The 15,598-nt window shown below is 47.4% G+C and overlaps 1 protein-coding gene across 7 annotated transcripts in view; it reads right to left on the bottom strand.

Annotated features, from left to right (window-relative positions):
- Positions 1-14,351, bottom strand: part of SFXN5 (sideroflexin 5) — a 116,865-nt gene extending 102,514 nt beyond the window's left edge. The window contains exons 1-3 of one of the 7 annotated variants that reach the window (XM_058683709.1): positions 14,204-14,309; positions 5,014-5,124; positions 804-872 (exon numbers count right to left, since the gene is read on the bottom strand). In XM_058683709.1, coding sequence (XP_058539692.1) covers positions 804-872; positions 5,014-5,124; positions 14,204-14,244 — 221 coding nt within the window. In that variant the 5' untranslated portion in view covers positions 14,245-14,309. Of the gene's footprint in view, positions 1-803; positions 873-5,013; positions 5,125-14,203 lie in introns of all 7 variants that reach the window. The other 6 variants (XM_058683710.1, XM_058683708.1, XM_058683706.1 and 3 more) reach the window with 6 other exon arrangements.
- Positions 14,352-15,598: the final 1,247 nt, after the last annotated feature.

Here is a 15,598-nt window from a genome sequence, read left to right as displayed (position 1 = left end):
AACTAGCGCTCCATTCCTAGTTACTTACTCAAGAGAAATGAAAACATACGTCCACACAAAGAATGCTCATAGTATATTATCTACAATAGCTCCAAGCTGGAAACAGCCCAGGTGTTCATCAACAAGTGGATGGATACACACATTCTGGAACAACCTCTCAGTGGAATACTACTCAGCAATAAGAAGTCATGAACCACTGATACACACACGGCAACGTGGATGAATCTCGAAAACATTACGCTTCGGAAAAGAAGCCAGACACACAAGGCTACGTGCTGTAGTATTCCATTTATATGGCATTTTAAACAGGAAAACAATACAGACAGAAAACAGACGAGTGGTTGCCAGAGGTTGGCAGGAACGAGGGAGATCAACTTTACAAACGGGCATGAGCGAACATTTTAGGGTGATTGGGAGCGTCCTACAGCTTCATGGTGGTGGTAGATACATGACTGAATCTGTTTGTTGAAACAGAATGGTACACATGCAAAAGGTAAACTATACCTTAACGAACCTGACATTACCTACGACAGGAGGGAGCTGGGTAGGGAGAGTACATCAAGGATACTTTCTCATTTAAACACACCTGTGCCATGTGAACTTTTCTAATGAGCATGTCATTTATGTGCTGGGTAATAACTTTATTAGAGTTGGAAATAATAACGATGCGATATATCTACCTTGAAGGGATGTCGTAAGATGCAAACGGAATGAGACAATGTGTATAAAGCATACACACAAGTGACCCATGGATCTTCCAAAGGGGCCAGGGGGCTCTCCTGAGAGTGACATCCAGGACTTACCTCAGTGACAAAGAGTGTGCGAGGATCAATGATATCCAAGAAGTGCCTGAAGCGGCCATAGAAGGATGTCTGGGGAAGGAGGTGGGAGAGGAGAGCAGGTCAGCCACTGGAGATCATCCTCTAAACCCCATGGACCACACCCCACAGCCTACACTTATTATTGGGGTCCCACAGTCCCCAGGACTCCCCATGTGATGAGTGCCAATGAGACCTTGCTTCTCAGTGACCTGAGGGCCTCCCAGGTCTGAAGTCTTTCTAAAGTCAACCCATAAAGACCATTAAGACACTCAATGACTATCTCAGCTGCTCTTCAAAAATGCCTCGCATTTTCCTCTCACTTCCCCGAATTCCCTGAGATCCATTCCCAGCTTCCCACTGCTCCCAAGCACCCATGAGCACACAGGCTAAAGGTGAGACCTGGGCCGAGCCCTCTCCTGGCCTTCCCTGTCCACCACAGCCTCCCTGCCTTGCTTTGGATGTCTCCAGTGAAGGAGGGTCCCTCTCCAAGGTCCAGCTCAGGCTCTGTCCCCGAGGAAATCTCTCCACGGGCAAAGCTCAGGCATGACAGTGCCCAGCTCACTCCCCTCACGCCCTCCTATACCCATAGCCCTGGAGCTGCTGTGAGGCTCAGGACAGGGCCTGCCTGCCCTGGCCTCACCCCAGAGCAGGGGCCCCAGAAAAGCAGGGCTTTGTGCAAAGCAGGCCACAGGCATTAGGGCACAATGAAAGGAAACCAGGCAACAGGCACCACTGCTCCTGGGCCCTCTGCCTTAGGGAAAAAGCCAAGCTCGATGGGAGGTGAGAAGATGCCAAGCTGGAGGACAAAGGGGAAGCCACAAATACCGGGGGTTGGTGCCTCACTACACTCCAGGCTCTACCCCAAATCTGCACTGGAGCCCCACCGCTCCCCCAGCACCGTCCTCTGCATGGTGAAGGAAGCAGATACCTCCACACTCCCTCCCTCCCTCCCCTTGCTCATTAGGACACCAGATCCTATAGCCACCTCCCGCTCCTTACCCTTCCTAATAAAGTCCTGCAATAGTCCCCTGAAAGTCCCCTGCGCACACCAGGCCCCATGCTGCCTCCATCTCTCTGCTCGCTGTGACCCCCCTGCATGGAGGACCCTCTCCACCTCCTACATCCACCCCCACTGAGGCGCTGCAGTTCACAGAGCAGGTCAAGCTTCGGCACTGTTCCTAACTAAAACGGTTGCTTCTCGGACCTCTTATAACTCAAATGGTCTCAACCATTTTCCCCACGTGTACATAATGCTCACATTGTTGTCCTGGCAAAATTTCCCCTCTAAGTATCTAGTCTCAGGAAACAGAGACGTTCAGAGGTGCGGTAAGATGTGAATGCTGAGGGTGCTCACCGCTGCAGTATTTGCAAAGGTGGATGGTGAGCAAATAACAGTCCAATCACATGATTGAACACTCTACAGCCATTTGAAATGTCCTTGGACATTTATGACATGAAAATAGGCTTCTGATTTTGTGGAATGCATACAAACAGGATAATTCCAACTCAAAAAAATAAGGAGATACGGGGCATCTCAATGGCTCAGTTGGATAAGCATCTGACTGTTGATTTCTGCTCAGGTCATGATCTCACTGTTCGTGCAATTGAGCCCCCCGGCGGGCTCTGCGTTGACAGCATGGAGCTTGTTTGGGATTCTCTCTCTCTCTCTCTCTCTCTCTCTCTCTCTCTCTCTCTCTCTCTCTCCCTCGCTCTCTGCCCCTCTCCTGCTCACGTGCTTTTTCTAAGTAAATAAATAAACTTTAAAAAGAAAAAAGCCAAGGAGATAAATAGAGCTAGATGGACGGTAAGTGGATAACAAAGAGACAGAATGACATCCAGACCCTGATCTACTAAAACGAACCAGGGTTCCTTAGAGAAGTGGCTGATTCCAGGGCCGGGGAAGGGAAGGCACAAATGAACCTGGTACATCTCGTTGTGTCAGAAAGTAATGAAGTGCCAGCCCACAAAATGATGGGGACGTGTTAAAGGGACCAATGAGGGGCAGATGGACATTGTGTGCCTCTAGATGTGACACCCTGAGAAGTTCACAGTGTCACTCAAACAGTATTCTGGAGGGATTGAATCTAATCATAAGGAGACACCAGACAAACCCAAACTGAGCAGCATGCCATAAAATAACCAGGCTTGTTCATCAAATATGTCCATGTCATAAAGACAAAGAAAGACTGAGGACCTGGTCCACGTGAAAGGACACTGAAGAGACAAGACACCTAAATGTAATATGTGATTCTGGACTGAAGCACAGAAAAGTGTCCTCAAGGATGTTACTGAGAGAACTGACAAAATTGGCATAGGGATCATAGGTTAATAAAAGTATTATAGCCATCTTAAATTTCTAAATGTAATAACTACACTTGAGGCTAGTGCTAGACACTGGATGTTTGTGTCCCTCCCCTAATTCCTATCTTAACCTAACACCTGGGGCGCCTGGGTGGCGCAGTCGGTTAAGCGTCCGACTTCAGCCAGGTCACGATCTCGCGGTCCGTGAGTTCGAGCCCCGCGTCAGGCTCTGGGCTGATGGCTCAGAGCCTGGAGCCTGTTTCCGATTCTGTGTCTCCCTCTCTCTCTGTCCCTCCCCCGTTCATGCTCTGTCTCTCTCTGTCCCAAAAATAAATAAAAAACGTTGAAAAAAAAAAATTTTAACCTAACACCTAATGTGATGGAATTTTGAGGTGGGGCCTTTTGACACGAATGACACTAGTGCTCTTATAGAAGAGACCTCAGAGGGCCCCCTCGCCCCTTCTGCCATGCAAGAACACGGAAGATGGCTGTCTATGAACCAGGGCTCAAGCTGTCACCAGACGACGAATCTGCCAGTGCCTTGAGCTTAGACTTCTAGCCTCCAGAACTGTGAGAAATTAATTTCTGTTGTTTACAAGCCACCCAGTCTATGGTATTTTTGTTACCGCAGACTGAATGAACTAAGACAGAAATGTAAGAGAATGTCCTCATTCTTGTGTTACACTAAGTAGTAGGGAGACAAATGAATATAAGCTACTCTCAAATGGCTGAGAAACAATAGCATGTGTAAGTAGAGAAGGTGGCAATACAATCTGGAAATGTAGATACTTTTATTTTCTTTACAGACTGAAAATGTCTTTGGTGATATCATGCATATTTGCTATGTTTCCAGACTTTATGATCATCCGCAGATAAAAAGAATAAAAAAGGAAGTGTGGCAAAATGTTAAAAACTGGTGGATCTAGGCAAAGAGTATAGGAAAGTTCTTTATTCTTTTTTTTTTTAATGTTTTTAATGTTTATTTATTTTTGAGAGAGAGAGAGAGACAGAGCACGTGCGGCAGAGGGGCAGAGAGAGACACACACACAGAATCGAAAGCAGCCTCCAGGCTCCTAGCTATCAGCACAGACCCCGATGGGGGGCTTGAACCCACGAACCATGAGATCATGACCTGAGCCGAAGTCAGAAGCTCAACCGACTGAGCCACCAAGGCGCCCCTGAAAGTTCTTTATTCTTTTTTTTTTTTTTTTTACATTTTATTTATTTTTGAGAAACAGAGTGAGACAAAGCGTGAGCGGGGGAGGGGCAGAGAGAGAAGGAGACAGAATCTGAAGCAGGCTCCAGGCTCTGAGCAAGCAGTCAGCACAGAGCCTGATGTGGGGCTCGAACCCACAAACTGTGAGATCATGACCTGAGACAAAGTCGGACACTCAACCGACTGAGCCACCCAGGCACCCCAAAATTTCTTTATTCTTATTGCGACTTTTCTGTAATACAAACTACTTCAAAATAAAAAGTAGAGAATTATTTTAAGTTAGATGAAAATACATTAAAACGTTAACAGAGACTGACTCTGAGTAATAGGAATATGGATGGTTTTTATTTCTTTTTAAAATGAAAAAAATCAGCATTATATATAATACATAAAAGTAATATTCTATTTTTAAAATATATATTTAATTCAGTCGGTTAAGCGTCTGACTCTCGGTTTCGGCTCAGGCCGTGATCTCACGATTTCATGAGTTCGAGCCCTGAACTGGGCGCATGCTGGCAGTGCAGAGCCTGCTTGAGATTCTCTCTCCCTCTCTCTCTGCCTCTCTCCCGTTCATGCTGTCTCTGTCTCTCTCAAAATAAATAAATAACCTTAAAAAATTAAAAAATAATAAAATAAAAACATATATTTAATTTAAAATACTATCTAATATATTACTTGATTATAAGTTCCTGAAGGAGGCGGGCTGTTGGCTGTTCTTTCTGTCTCCTCATCCTCCTTGGCTCCTGGTCTCGTGATTCATACCTAGAAGGGGCTCCAGCAACACACCTGTCACAAGAATGAATGAGTGAGCAGATGAGCAGTCTATGGCCTGGAGGTTGCCTGGAGAGAATGGAGCCCAGGCAGGGCTCTGAAGGGAGAGGACTTGAAAGGGACAAACGTATGGCAGATGGTGGCTCAAGGAAGGAAGAGGAGCAGCAGGGGCAGAGGTGAGAGCCTGGAAGATGGGCCTGAGTAAAGCAAACTCTTGAAGATGGTGGGTGAAGACGTCTAGCTTCTGACTGCCCTGTGGTCTGGCACTGTCTTCACCCTGTCCTAGCCCTGCTGGTCCCCAGTGTCACTCTCCACCCAGCCACTAAGAGAGAGTCCCAGGAAAAACATTTTGCTCCACAGATATCTACACCCTCTTCTGAGTTGGGCTCAGGGAACGCTTCTTGGATAAGCATTCAAGAAGCTGAGTCCGTCAGGAAACACAAGTAAACAAATAAATACAAAATACTGTGACCAGAGCTTAAATGAAGCATTATAAGTACAGTGGGGACACAGATGATTTCTCCCTCATGAGTCAAGGAGGCTTCCCAGAGGCTCTGGAGTGGGTGGACAGCCGAGTTTACCAAGCAGAGAAGGGTATCAGCAAGGGTTCTGACGCATGAAGGCCAGAGTCAGAAACTGCACCACTGTCAGCCAAAGGAGGGACTGAAGTGTGATAAAAGACTTTTCAGAAAAAAGAGGGCAAGGCCAAGAACAGATAGGGTTTGACCGGAATGTTCTGATAATTTTTTTAAAAATAATCACTGTAGGGGCACCTGGGTGGCTCAGGCAGTTGAGCATCCAACTCTTGATTTCAGCTCAGGTCTGATCTCATGATTGTGAGATCAAGCCCCAAACTGGGCTGGCAATATAGAGACTGCACGGGATTCTCTCTCTTGCTATCTCTCTGCTCCCCCCTTCCCCTGTGTGCGCTCTCTTGTTCTCTCTCTCTCTCAAAATAAATAAAATCAAATTTGAAAAAATAATCACTTTAGTTACCTGGGGAACTAGCTATATTATTGTATTTATCCAATCTATATACATTAAATACCTACTATGTGCAAATAACTAAGCTGAGAAGTGCAAGGCAAACAGAGATATAGACCCATCCCAAGACCTAAGCAAATGTATCATCTAGTAGAAATTTTTAAAAATTAAAAGAAAAGCAACTACCAGACTTGTGGTTTTATTCATTCATTCACCAAATAGCTACTCAGGACCTACTATGTGCCCAGCACCGCGCTGGGTCCTGGGGTAGAACAAGGGGCTGGCTGACTGACCGCGGGAATGAAGAACAGAATATGGATAATGCCTTGATTTCTAGTTAGATACTAATGCTTATTAACCAGGACAAGGAAAACAAGAAGCATACTGACTTAGTGGAGGGGAAGATAAAAGTTCTGTATTGGTCATGTGAGTTTGAAATACTTAAAGGGCCTTCCAGATGTAATTTCAATAAACACTGGAAAGATAGGCCTGAGATTCAGGAAAGGAGTTCTGAGTTATAAATCGCAAGCACAGATGACAATGTACTAATCCAATCAGCCTAAGACCCCCCAGGGACAAACATATAGTCTGACAAAGTCACATCTACTGACTCACTGCAACGAGGGAGAGGCCACACAGCAGAGGAACCATGGGGCATGTCACCAAACAAAGGGGAAAATAGGGTTAGTACAGAATTCTGGAGAAAGGTAGAGTAAAATTTAAATGATGTGGTGCTTTAATAGGCTCAAAGCAAAGCACAGCTATGAGGTAAAGGGTCCATCTAGGTCTATACTGAGAAATGGGCACTGGATCTTGTTTCCTTAGAAACTATAAAATCAAGATAAATATGGAATGTTATGTCCAGAAACTATTGCACTTGGGTTAGTTCTCTAAGTCAAAGTGACTTCGACCCACCTATCAAGAGGTGGATGTTTCATTCCTACTGACATTATTTTAAACAGCAAAGTTTCTGGCAATCTATTATCTTGGAGAATGCGATTTCTCAGCGAGTGTGGAAGAGTAGTGTTCAAAGAAGTAAGTCATTGGGAAACTTTATACCCTTGTGAGAAACACTGATTCTTCGTAGAGGGGGCTTATATGTCTGTCCTCCCCGTCCTCCCCAGACTGAAAAATGGCAACAAAGGGTTTTACTTTCTCTGTCTGAGTTAATTTTTATTTTCTCAAAAGTTTTAAATGTATGGGCTTCCTCTCCCCTCCAAAATTCAGCCCCCATCTTTACCCAATCAATCGTGGATGTTTTTCCTTTCCTTTTTCTTTACCGGAAGAATGAGTCAGCCCAGTGATTCCTTCTCTTTCCCTTCCCAAGAGAGGTGAGTCATCTCATTCTCAGCAGGACCTGCAGCACAGACAGTCTCACCTCTACACCCCCTGGGGAGAGGCAGCTAGGGAGCACCAGCTGAGGGCCAAGGCCTGAAAGAAACTGACTGTCCTTCTATACCCAGACCTCTAAGTCAGGGCTCTTCCAGATCAGGAATAAAACACGCACTGAATCTATAGCCCAAAGGCAAAAAGGCTGGGCCAGCTCAGTAGTCCTCAGCCAGGCTGCACAACCTGAGTATCCCCAAACAAGGTCTTCCACTCAGGGATTCAAATTCTATTGGCTGGGGTGGGCTCCAGGCATTGGTGTCCATTTAAAACCCTACCCAGGTGGTTCAAATGTGCAGCAGGGATTGAGAGCCACTGGACTAGAAGGTGTTGACCTTGTCCACAGCACAAACCCGCTCCAGGACCAGCCTCGGAAACAGTCACTCTCCAGCCTATAAGATGTAAACAATTAAAACATAACTACCTGCAAGGCATTTTCATCCTGGAACTTGAGTTCAGGCAAACTCCATAAGAAATCTCCCTACTGCCTTCCAACTCTCAGCCCACACACAGCTTTCTTCCTAGAAGTGAAGAGTGCACTTTCCTGTCCAGCCAGCTCCTCCTCCCCCGAGGGAGCCTCGTGCAACCCATCTGCTCTGCTGCCTCAGTGGATTTCTGGATTTCCCATGCACAAACACAGCACACTCACACCCCCAGTCAGCTAGGTAAATGACTCAGGCAAAGGAAGAGTAAAAGGAACTTTAAAAACAAAACACAACTTATTTCTGGATAGACTGAAACGCAAATGGGAAGAAGCACATATGTTAGCTCCCTGTCCTAGGACCTGACTTGCCAAAATGGTGTCTGGGCCCGAAGAAAAGAAAAAACAACTTCAGAAGAGGAAATGAGCAGAAAAGGAGGAGGAAAGAGAGCACAGGCAGGTCACAGAGCTTCCCCAGGAGCCGTCCTACTATCTTTCTCCCCTTCACCAAGCAATATGGCGCAGTGGTTAAAGCACGGACTTCAAGTTTATAGGAACAACAGGGGACAGAAGAACATGTTAAATAATACCACAGATCAGCCATCAGCCATATTCAGAATGAGGGACTCTACAAGGCAAACAATCTAGTTTCTTCAACAAATGGGAAAAAAAAAAAACAAAAACGAGAGGAGAACCAATAGATTAGAAGAGGCTTATCAGTCAAATATAATGTAATATAATGTATGGAACATATATGTATGTTCCTGATTCAGACAAATCAATTATTTAAAACATGATGTGATAATCACAGAAATGTGAATAGTGCAATATTGTGCCCCCTCAAAAGTCATATGTTGAAGCTTAACCTCCAGTGTAAGGTTAAGTGATGGTATTAGGTGGTGGGGCCTTTGAGAGATACTGAGGTAATGAGGGCAGAACCCTCATGAACGAGATTAGTGCCCTTATAAAAGAGACCCCACGAAGATCTCTCTACCCTTATGTCATGCAGTGCTGCAACTACAAAGTGCTGCTATCTATGAACCAGAAAACTGGCTTTCATCAGTTTGCCAGCACCTTGATCTTGAACTTCCAGCTTCCAGAACAGTGAAAAGTACATTTATATTGTTTGTATGCTACCCAATCTACGGTATTTTGTTATAACAGCCCAAACAGACTAAGACAAACAGTAACTGGTTTGAAGATGTTAAGAAACAATAATTTTAGGTGTGTTAATGGTATTGTGGTTATGTTAAAAAAAAAAAAAAACCCTCTGATACCATGTGAGAAAGAAAGCACTTCACATCTGTGATATTCTTCCCCCAAAATGCATAACTCCAGTCTAGCCATGAGAGACAGCAAATTGAGAGATAGTCTACAAAATACCTGACCAGTACTCCTCAAAGCTGCCAAGGTCATCAAAAACAAGGAAAGTCTGAGAAGCTGTCATAGACCAGAGGAGGCTAAGGAGACATGAAAACTAAATGTAATGTGGGATCATGGATTGGATCCTGGAACAGCAAAAGGAATATTAGTGTAAAAAATAGTGAGATCCAATAAAGTCTGGGAGTATAGTTAATAGTAATGTTCCAACACTCAGTTTTGACAATTGTACCATGGTCAGTTGTCAACTGTACCATGAGATGATAACATTAGGGGAAACCAGGTGAGAGTTATACCGGAATTCTGTGCTTTTTGACTTCCATAAATCTACAAATATTCTGAAGAAACTGGTGCAGCCACTCTGGAAAACGGTATGGAGGTTCCTCAAAAAATTAAAAGTAGAACTACCCTACAACCCAGGAATTGCACTACTAGGGATTTATCCAAAGGATACAGGTGTGTTGTTTCAAAGGGGCACATGCACCCCAATGTTTATAGCAGCACTATCAACCAACAATAGCCAAAGTATGGAAAGAGCCCAAAGGTCCATTGACAGATGAATGGATAAAGAAGATGTGGTATATACATACAATGGAGTATTGCTCGGCAATCAAGAATGAAATCTTGCCATTTGCAATTACGTAGATGGAACTAGAGGGTACTATACTAAGCAAAATTAGTTGGAGAAAGACAAATATCATATGACCTCATTCATATGAGGACTTTAAGATACAAAACAGATGGACATAAGGGAAGGGAAGCAAAAATAATATAAAAACAGGGAGGGGGACAAAACATAAGAGACTCTTAAATATAGAGAACAGAGGGCTGCTGGAGGGGTTGGGGTAAGGGCTAAATGGGTAAAGGGCATTAAGGAATCTACTCCTGAAATCATTGTTGCACTATATGCTAACAAACTTGGATATGAATTTAAAAATTAATTATTAATTAAAAATAAATAAAACTGGGATTATGAAATACCCAAAGCTTTATTTAATGGGAAAAAAAAATTATTCTGAAGTAAAAAAAAAAAAAAATTTAGAAAAAGTACTGGGATGGCTGGGTGGCTCAGTCAGTTAAGCGTTTGACTCTTGATTTCATGGTCATGAGATCAAACCCCACATCAGGCTCTTCACTGCTCTTTCTCTCTCTCAAAAGTAAATAAATAAACATTTTTTTAAGTCCTTATTTTTTACAGCTATCTACTAGCTGGTACAATGAGATGATGGGTTGTCTGGGCATTGCTTTAAAATAATTCCTTGGGGGAACCTGGGTGGCTCAGTCAGTTGAGCGTCCGACTTTAGCTCAGGTCACGATCTCACAGTTTGTGGGTTCGAGCCCCGAATCAGGCTCTGTGCTGACCGCTTGCTCAGAGCCTGGAGCCTGCTTCAGATTCTGTGTCTCCTTCTCTCTCTGCCCCTCCCCCGCTCATGCTTTGTCTCACTCTGTTTCTCAAAAATAAATAAATGTAAAAAAAAAATTTTTTTTTTAATAATTCATTGGTTGGGATTGGGGGCATGCATATACATGAAATGAGGCTAGCCTCACAGAGGCAATTGTTGAAGCTCAGTGATGGGTGGGCTCTTCTTTGACGACTGTCTCCACTTTTGAAAGTCTGAAAACCTTAATAAAAAGGTTGACAATAAGAGGTACCTGGGTGGCTCAGTTGCTTCAGCGTCTGACTTCGGTTCAGGTCATGATCTCACAGTTAGTGGGTTTGAGCCTCACATCGGGCTCTGCGCTGACAGCTCAGAGCCCGGAACCTGCTTCAGATCCTCTGTCTCCCTCTCTCTCTCTGCCCCTCCCTTACTCTCTCTTTCTTTCAAAAATAAATAAACACTAAAAAAAATGTTAACAATAAACCAACAAACAAGGACTCTGGAGCCAGACTGCCTGGGAAGTGAGTTAATCTGTGTGTGTGGCAGCTTCCTCACCTATCTGTCTCATGGAGTTGTGAAAATTAAATAAGCCAATATGCCAAAAGCCTGGAACGATGCTTGGCTGTTATCATCATCTTATGGGAAGAAAGATGGTCACAGACCAAAGCCCAGCAGGGCAAGCCATCTCTCTTCACCCTCTGACACTGGTGAGTGTCCTTTATTCCCCAGCCCTCCTGCACAGAGAACTTTGAAGGATGGAAAGAAGGGTCCTGAGGCGACTCTAGGGAGTAAGAAGAGAACTCCCTGCACCCAGTCTTGAAGAAAGCGATGAGACTAGTTGGGGACTGAGGGTGGTGTCCGTGGCATGGGCTCTGGGAATTGGGCCCCGGATTATGAACCACTCAGAGTTCAAGTGGCTGAAAGCAGCCAGTGTGATAGGAGAGAGGGGGAAGGAGGGGGTCTGATTTCAGGAAGAAGAAGTCAGCATGGGTGGGCCATGTGAGCTTTTGGGGCCTCTTCAAAAGGGAGGTCTTTATCTCAGAAGGAGGGGAAGCCACTGGAGAGTGTTTAAGTCTGTGGTGGGGGGAGGGGAGGGAGTCACCTGATCAGACCTGCGTTGTTGAGGCTGCCAAGTGAAAGAAGGATGGGATTGGAAGGGGGCCAGAGTGGAAGCAGGGAGACCTGTTAGGCTCCCACAGTGGCTCAGGAGATAGATAATGGCGGCTTGATCCAGGATTCCAGCAGGGAATCCGGTGAATTTGAGAGCTGTTTCAAGAGACGAGAACACTGGGCCTCTGGTTGTGTTTAGAGGGTGAGGGAGAGGAAGGGAAGTATGCAGGGGACTCGCAGGTCTCTTGGGAGTCAACTGGGTGGCAGGTTGGGCTGCTTGCACAGCAGGGAGTGGTGTGGAAGGAGCAGGAGGGGGCATGGGCAACGGTGGGAAGTTCCTTAACATGGACAATCACTTGCACTATGCTTTATGCAAGTCACTACGCTGGAGGAGGGCTGCTGCCAAAGCAAATACAACAAACACTCTTATTGCCCTCAAGAGCGGTGCCAAAAACAGATACCAGCAATGACTGGAGTAATCTCAAATGTGCATATATGGCTCCAGCGGTGATCACAGCAAAGGGCTCAGTCATTAAAGCCACTGGGAAGTTCTCAATAACTGTGTGTTGTGTGACTGAATGTCCCAGAACAGGTCCCCGAAAAAGACAACCCACAAGTCTTTATTCAGCACATCACCATGTGTCTAGCCCCACCTCGGGGTAAGACAGAGACAACGGAGGGCAAGACCAGCCCCTTCTCTCAAAAGATGCACACAAGGGGTGAGGAGAACAAGTATTAGAGCAACACGGACAGACTGTCACTAAAGGCTAACCTAAGAGGATCCCACTTGGGGTGGCCAAAAAGGGGGGTCAGGAAAGAGTCAGTGACCTGGTCCCACCAGGGGTAATATATGGAAGAAGAGAGGAAGTGTTTCCAGAGTAGGAGGCCTAGCTGATCCTTAAAGGATGAGTGGTACGTGTGTGGAGGGCTGGGAAAGGGGGCCAGCCAAAAGAAGGGTCATTCAAGTTCTGGGAGAGGCACCCCTGACAGTCTCCTCCTAGACAGCACCCTACACTGACAGGAAATGCCAGTCTTGCTCTGACACCTACATGCTGAGATGGCTTAATTTTTTTTAAGGAATTAAAGTCCTGTTTTAAAACAGTGAGGGCATTGTTTTCAGAAGGCTCAGGGGCTTAATTCCTTAAGTATCAGTGAAGCTCGGTGCACCACTTTGCGGGAACCAGTCCCTCTCCCACACAACCACTACCACCAAAAAACAAAACAAAACAAAAAAAACCCCACAAAACACACACAAAAAAAATCCACCACCTCACCGACCTTGTACAATTTCCTTTCTTCCTGCAAACTTCTTTCTGTCCGCCTCCGCTGCCCCCCACCCAAGGCAAACCCAGTTCACTTCAGCCGAGCCTCTTTGCCCTTTTCCTAATAAAGTCCACTTCCTCCGCGCTGGCTGGAGGCAGTGGAGGAAGGAGGGTAGGAGGCGGCCCGCAGCGTGGGAACGGCCCCTCCAAGCCTTCAGCACTGGTCGCACGTCCAGGCTATGGGTTCGATCCCCATCTCCGTGGCCGAGGACGAGTTAGTCACGCCCTGTCGGGAGTGCCCGGGTAAAAAGGCCACTGTCACCATGCTCCGAAGAGCCCGACAGGGTCCAAAGAGCCGAGCCCTCGGCGGCGCCAGGGCCCGGGTCCCAGAGACCTTCCTCGGAAGTCGCTCCGGGGGAGGAGCTGAAGCGGGCTCCCAGGGACGCGGACTCTTCCAACAGCCCGCGGCCCCAGGGGATGACACAGCGTTTCCTCCGCACCCGGCTCTCCCCGCACGTCCTCCTTCCATCCCCGGCAGGGCACCAGCCGGCCGACTCGCATCAGCGAATCCCCCATTGGAGGGGAAAGGGGGCGCCAGGTCTCGGGGACCCCTCGGCCCGTGGCCCTAAACCATCGAGCACAGCGGACCTGGCTTGGGGTCAAGGGCTGGCAGTATGACCGCAGGGTCAGACACTGCCCAGGGGCTCCGCCAGCATCTCGGAAAGAACGTCATCCCCACCCAGGGAAAGTTAGAAGGCATCTCCGCCACGCCAACTTGTCATCCAGAGCCGGGATCGAACTTTCCGCCGCGAGTGGCTGGCTGCACAGCTCAAAGCGACCCTGCAGAAGCCGCTCGGACCCGGGGCGCCCGGATTCCTGGCCGCGACTGTCAGTGGCCAATCACAGAGCGCCTCGGGCGGGAAAGGCTGGAGGGCGCGGGCAGCCGAGGAGTGACGGCACCGGCGGCCAATAGGGAGCCAAAGTGGGAGTCCTCGCCCACTCTGCTCGCCAATGGGAAAGGGATGGCTGTGGTCGAGGTCCCCGAGGCAGTAGCTGCAGGCTCCCCAGTGGCCGCGGGTCGGAGGACCCCAGGACTAAAGGGGATTTTGGAGAGGAGTGTGCCGCCCTCCCTGTGCCACCCGCCGACCTTCAGACCATAGCTCCGTCCTCACCTGCTGGAAGCGAGGTTTGCCCAGCTGGAAAGGAGGTGCATCGGTCGAGGTGTTAGCGGCACTAGCCGCCGCCGCCGATGCTGTAGTCGCTGTATCCGCCATGACCACTGACGCCTGCAATCTCCGGCCCTTTTAAAATGTCCCTCCTCGGCCCCCGCCACAGCTGCTTCTCCCGATTGGCCATGAGCAACCGCAGCGAGCCGGGGGCGCAAGGGATTGTGGGGAGTGTAGTTTTTCTAGTCACGGCGCTTGCCAACCCTAGACTGCGGAGAGTTGAACTGACTCAAACCCGATCTCCGTTCCTGCTGCCAGTTCTGAAGGGCTAGGCAATATGGGAAAAGCGTGCGTGTACGACTCTAAGGTCCCGATAGGGGGCCACAGGGCTCCCCCTCGCTGGTTACCTGCCCCTAGAAGTTTCACTTGCTGCGGAGGGCGTCGCTCCCGGAGCTCTAGTCCGAAAGAGCCCTACTCAAGTGGGTCCGACCCGGGACCAGATGCGCAAAGGCTCCGGGTTAATCTCGAAAGGCTTCCTGCAAAGACTTGCACTGCGGAGTCTTCATGCAGTTTCTTCTGCCGCCACCCTGCCCCTCCCCTTGTGCTCTCCAGCCATCCTGACACTGAGTACAGGAACATGCTGGGGTGCTTCCCACCTCTGACCCTTGAACATTCTGTACCCAGAAAACTCTTAACTTTTTTGTCTTTGCCTGATTCTGGCTCTCCTGACCTCAGCCTAAACATCGCATTTCCCGATCCATCACCCTACTTCCACAAAATCCGCTATATGCTCCTATTAGTATCCAGCACTTCTCCCTTGCAGCCCTCTCACTTTTAATTATTTACGGCTTTGTCTATGTGGTTCCCACTGTTAGTTAGGTCCATGAGAAGGGAAGTATGACCTTTTGATTCACTGCTGAGTCCTCAGTGCCAGGCTTGGGAGGACTACCAACAGGGACTCAAATATGTATTGACTGTGTGAATTAAATAGTGGGAGCTTCAGAGCCCTGGCGGCTTCCACTTCCTTTGCCCAACTAAGGAAGATCCTCCTCAGCCTAATTCCCAGGCAGGAAGAGAAGTGGGAGTGGGGAGTGGGGTTCAGTAATGTTTATTAAGCACTACAAGGACGTTAGGTAAGAAGGAGTGCTGCAGATCGTAGAACAAGACGCAAGCAAGGATAATAAACACACTTGTGCAGAACGGAGTAGAAGATTCCCAGATGAATTATCTGGTCAGTGTGTCAGGCTGCCAGGAGGGGAAGGAAGCTACCCAAGAGGGAAGTAGAAATAGTTTTGATCCTAGGGAATCCCACTTTGGGTCTCCCTAGTCTCAAAGTGAGGTGCAGTATTGGCTCATGCCTGCTCATGTCTTTCTGGACAATGCATGATTTGTAGCAGCCAG

The sequence above is a fragment of the Neofelis nebulosa genome, chromosome 9, assembly GCF_028018385.1.
Source record: "Neofelis nebulosa isolate mNeoNeb1 chromosome 9, mNeoNeb1.pri, whole genome shotgun sequence".
Taxonomy (NCBI): domain Eukaryota; kingdom Metazoa; phylum Chordata; class Mammalia; order Carnivora; family Felidae; genus Neofelis; species Neofelis nebulosa.
This window is presented reverse-complemented; position numbering and strand designations above follow the sequence as displayed.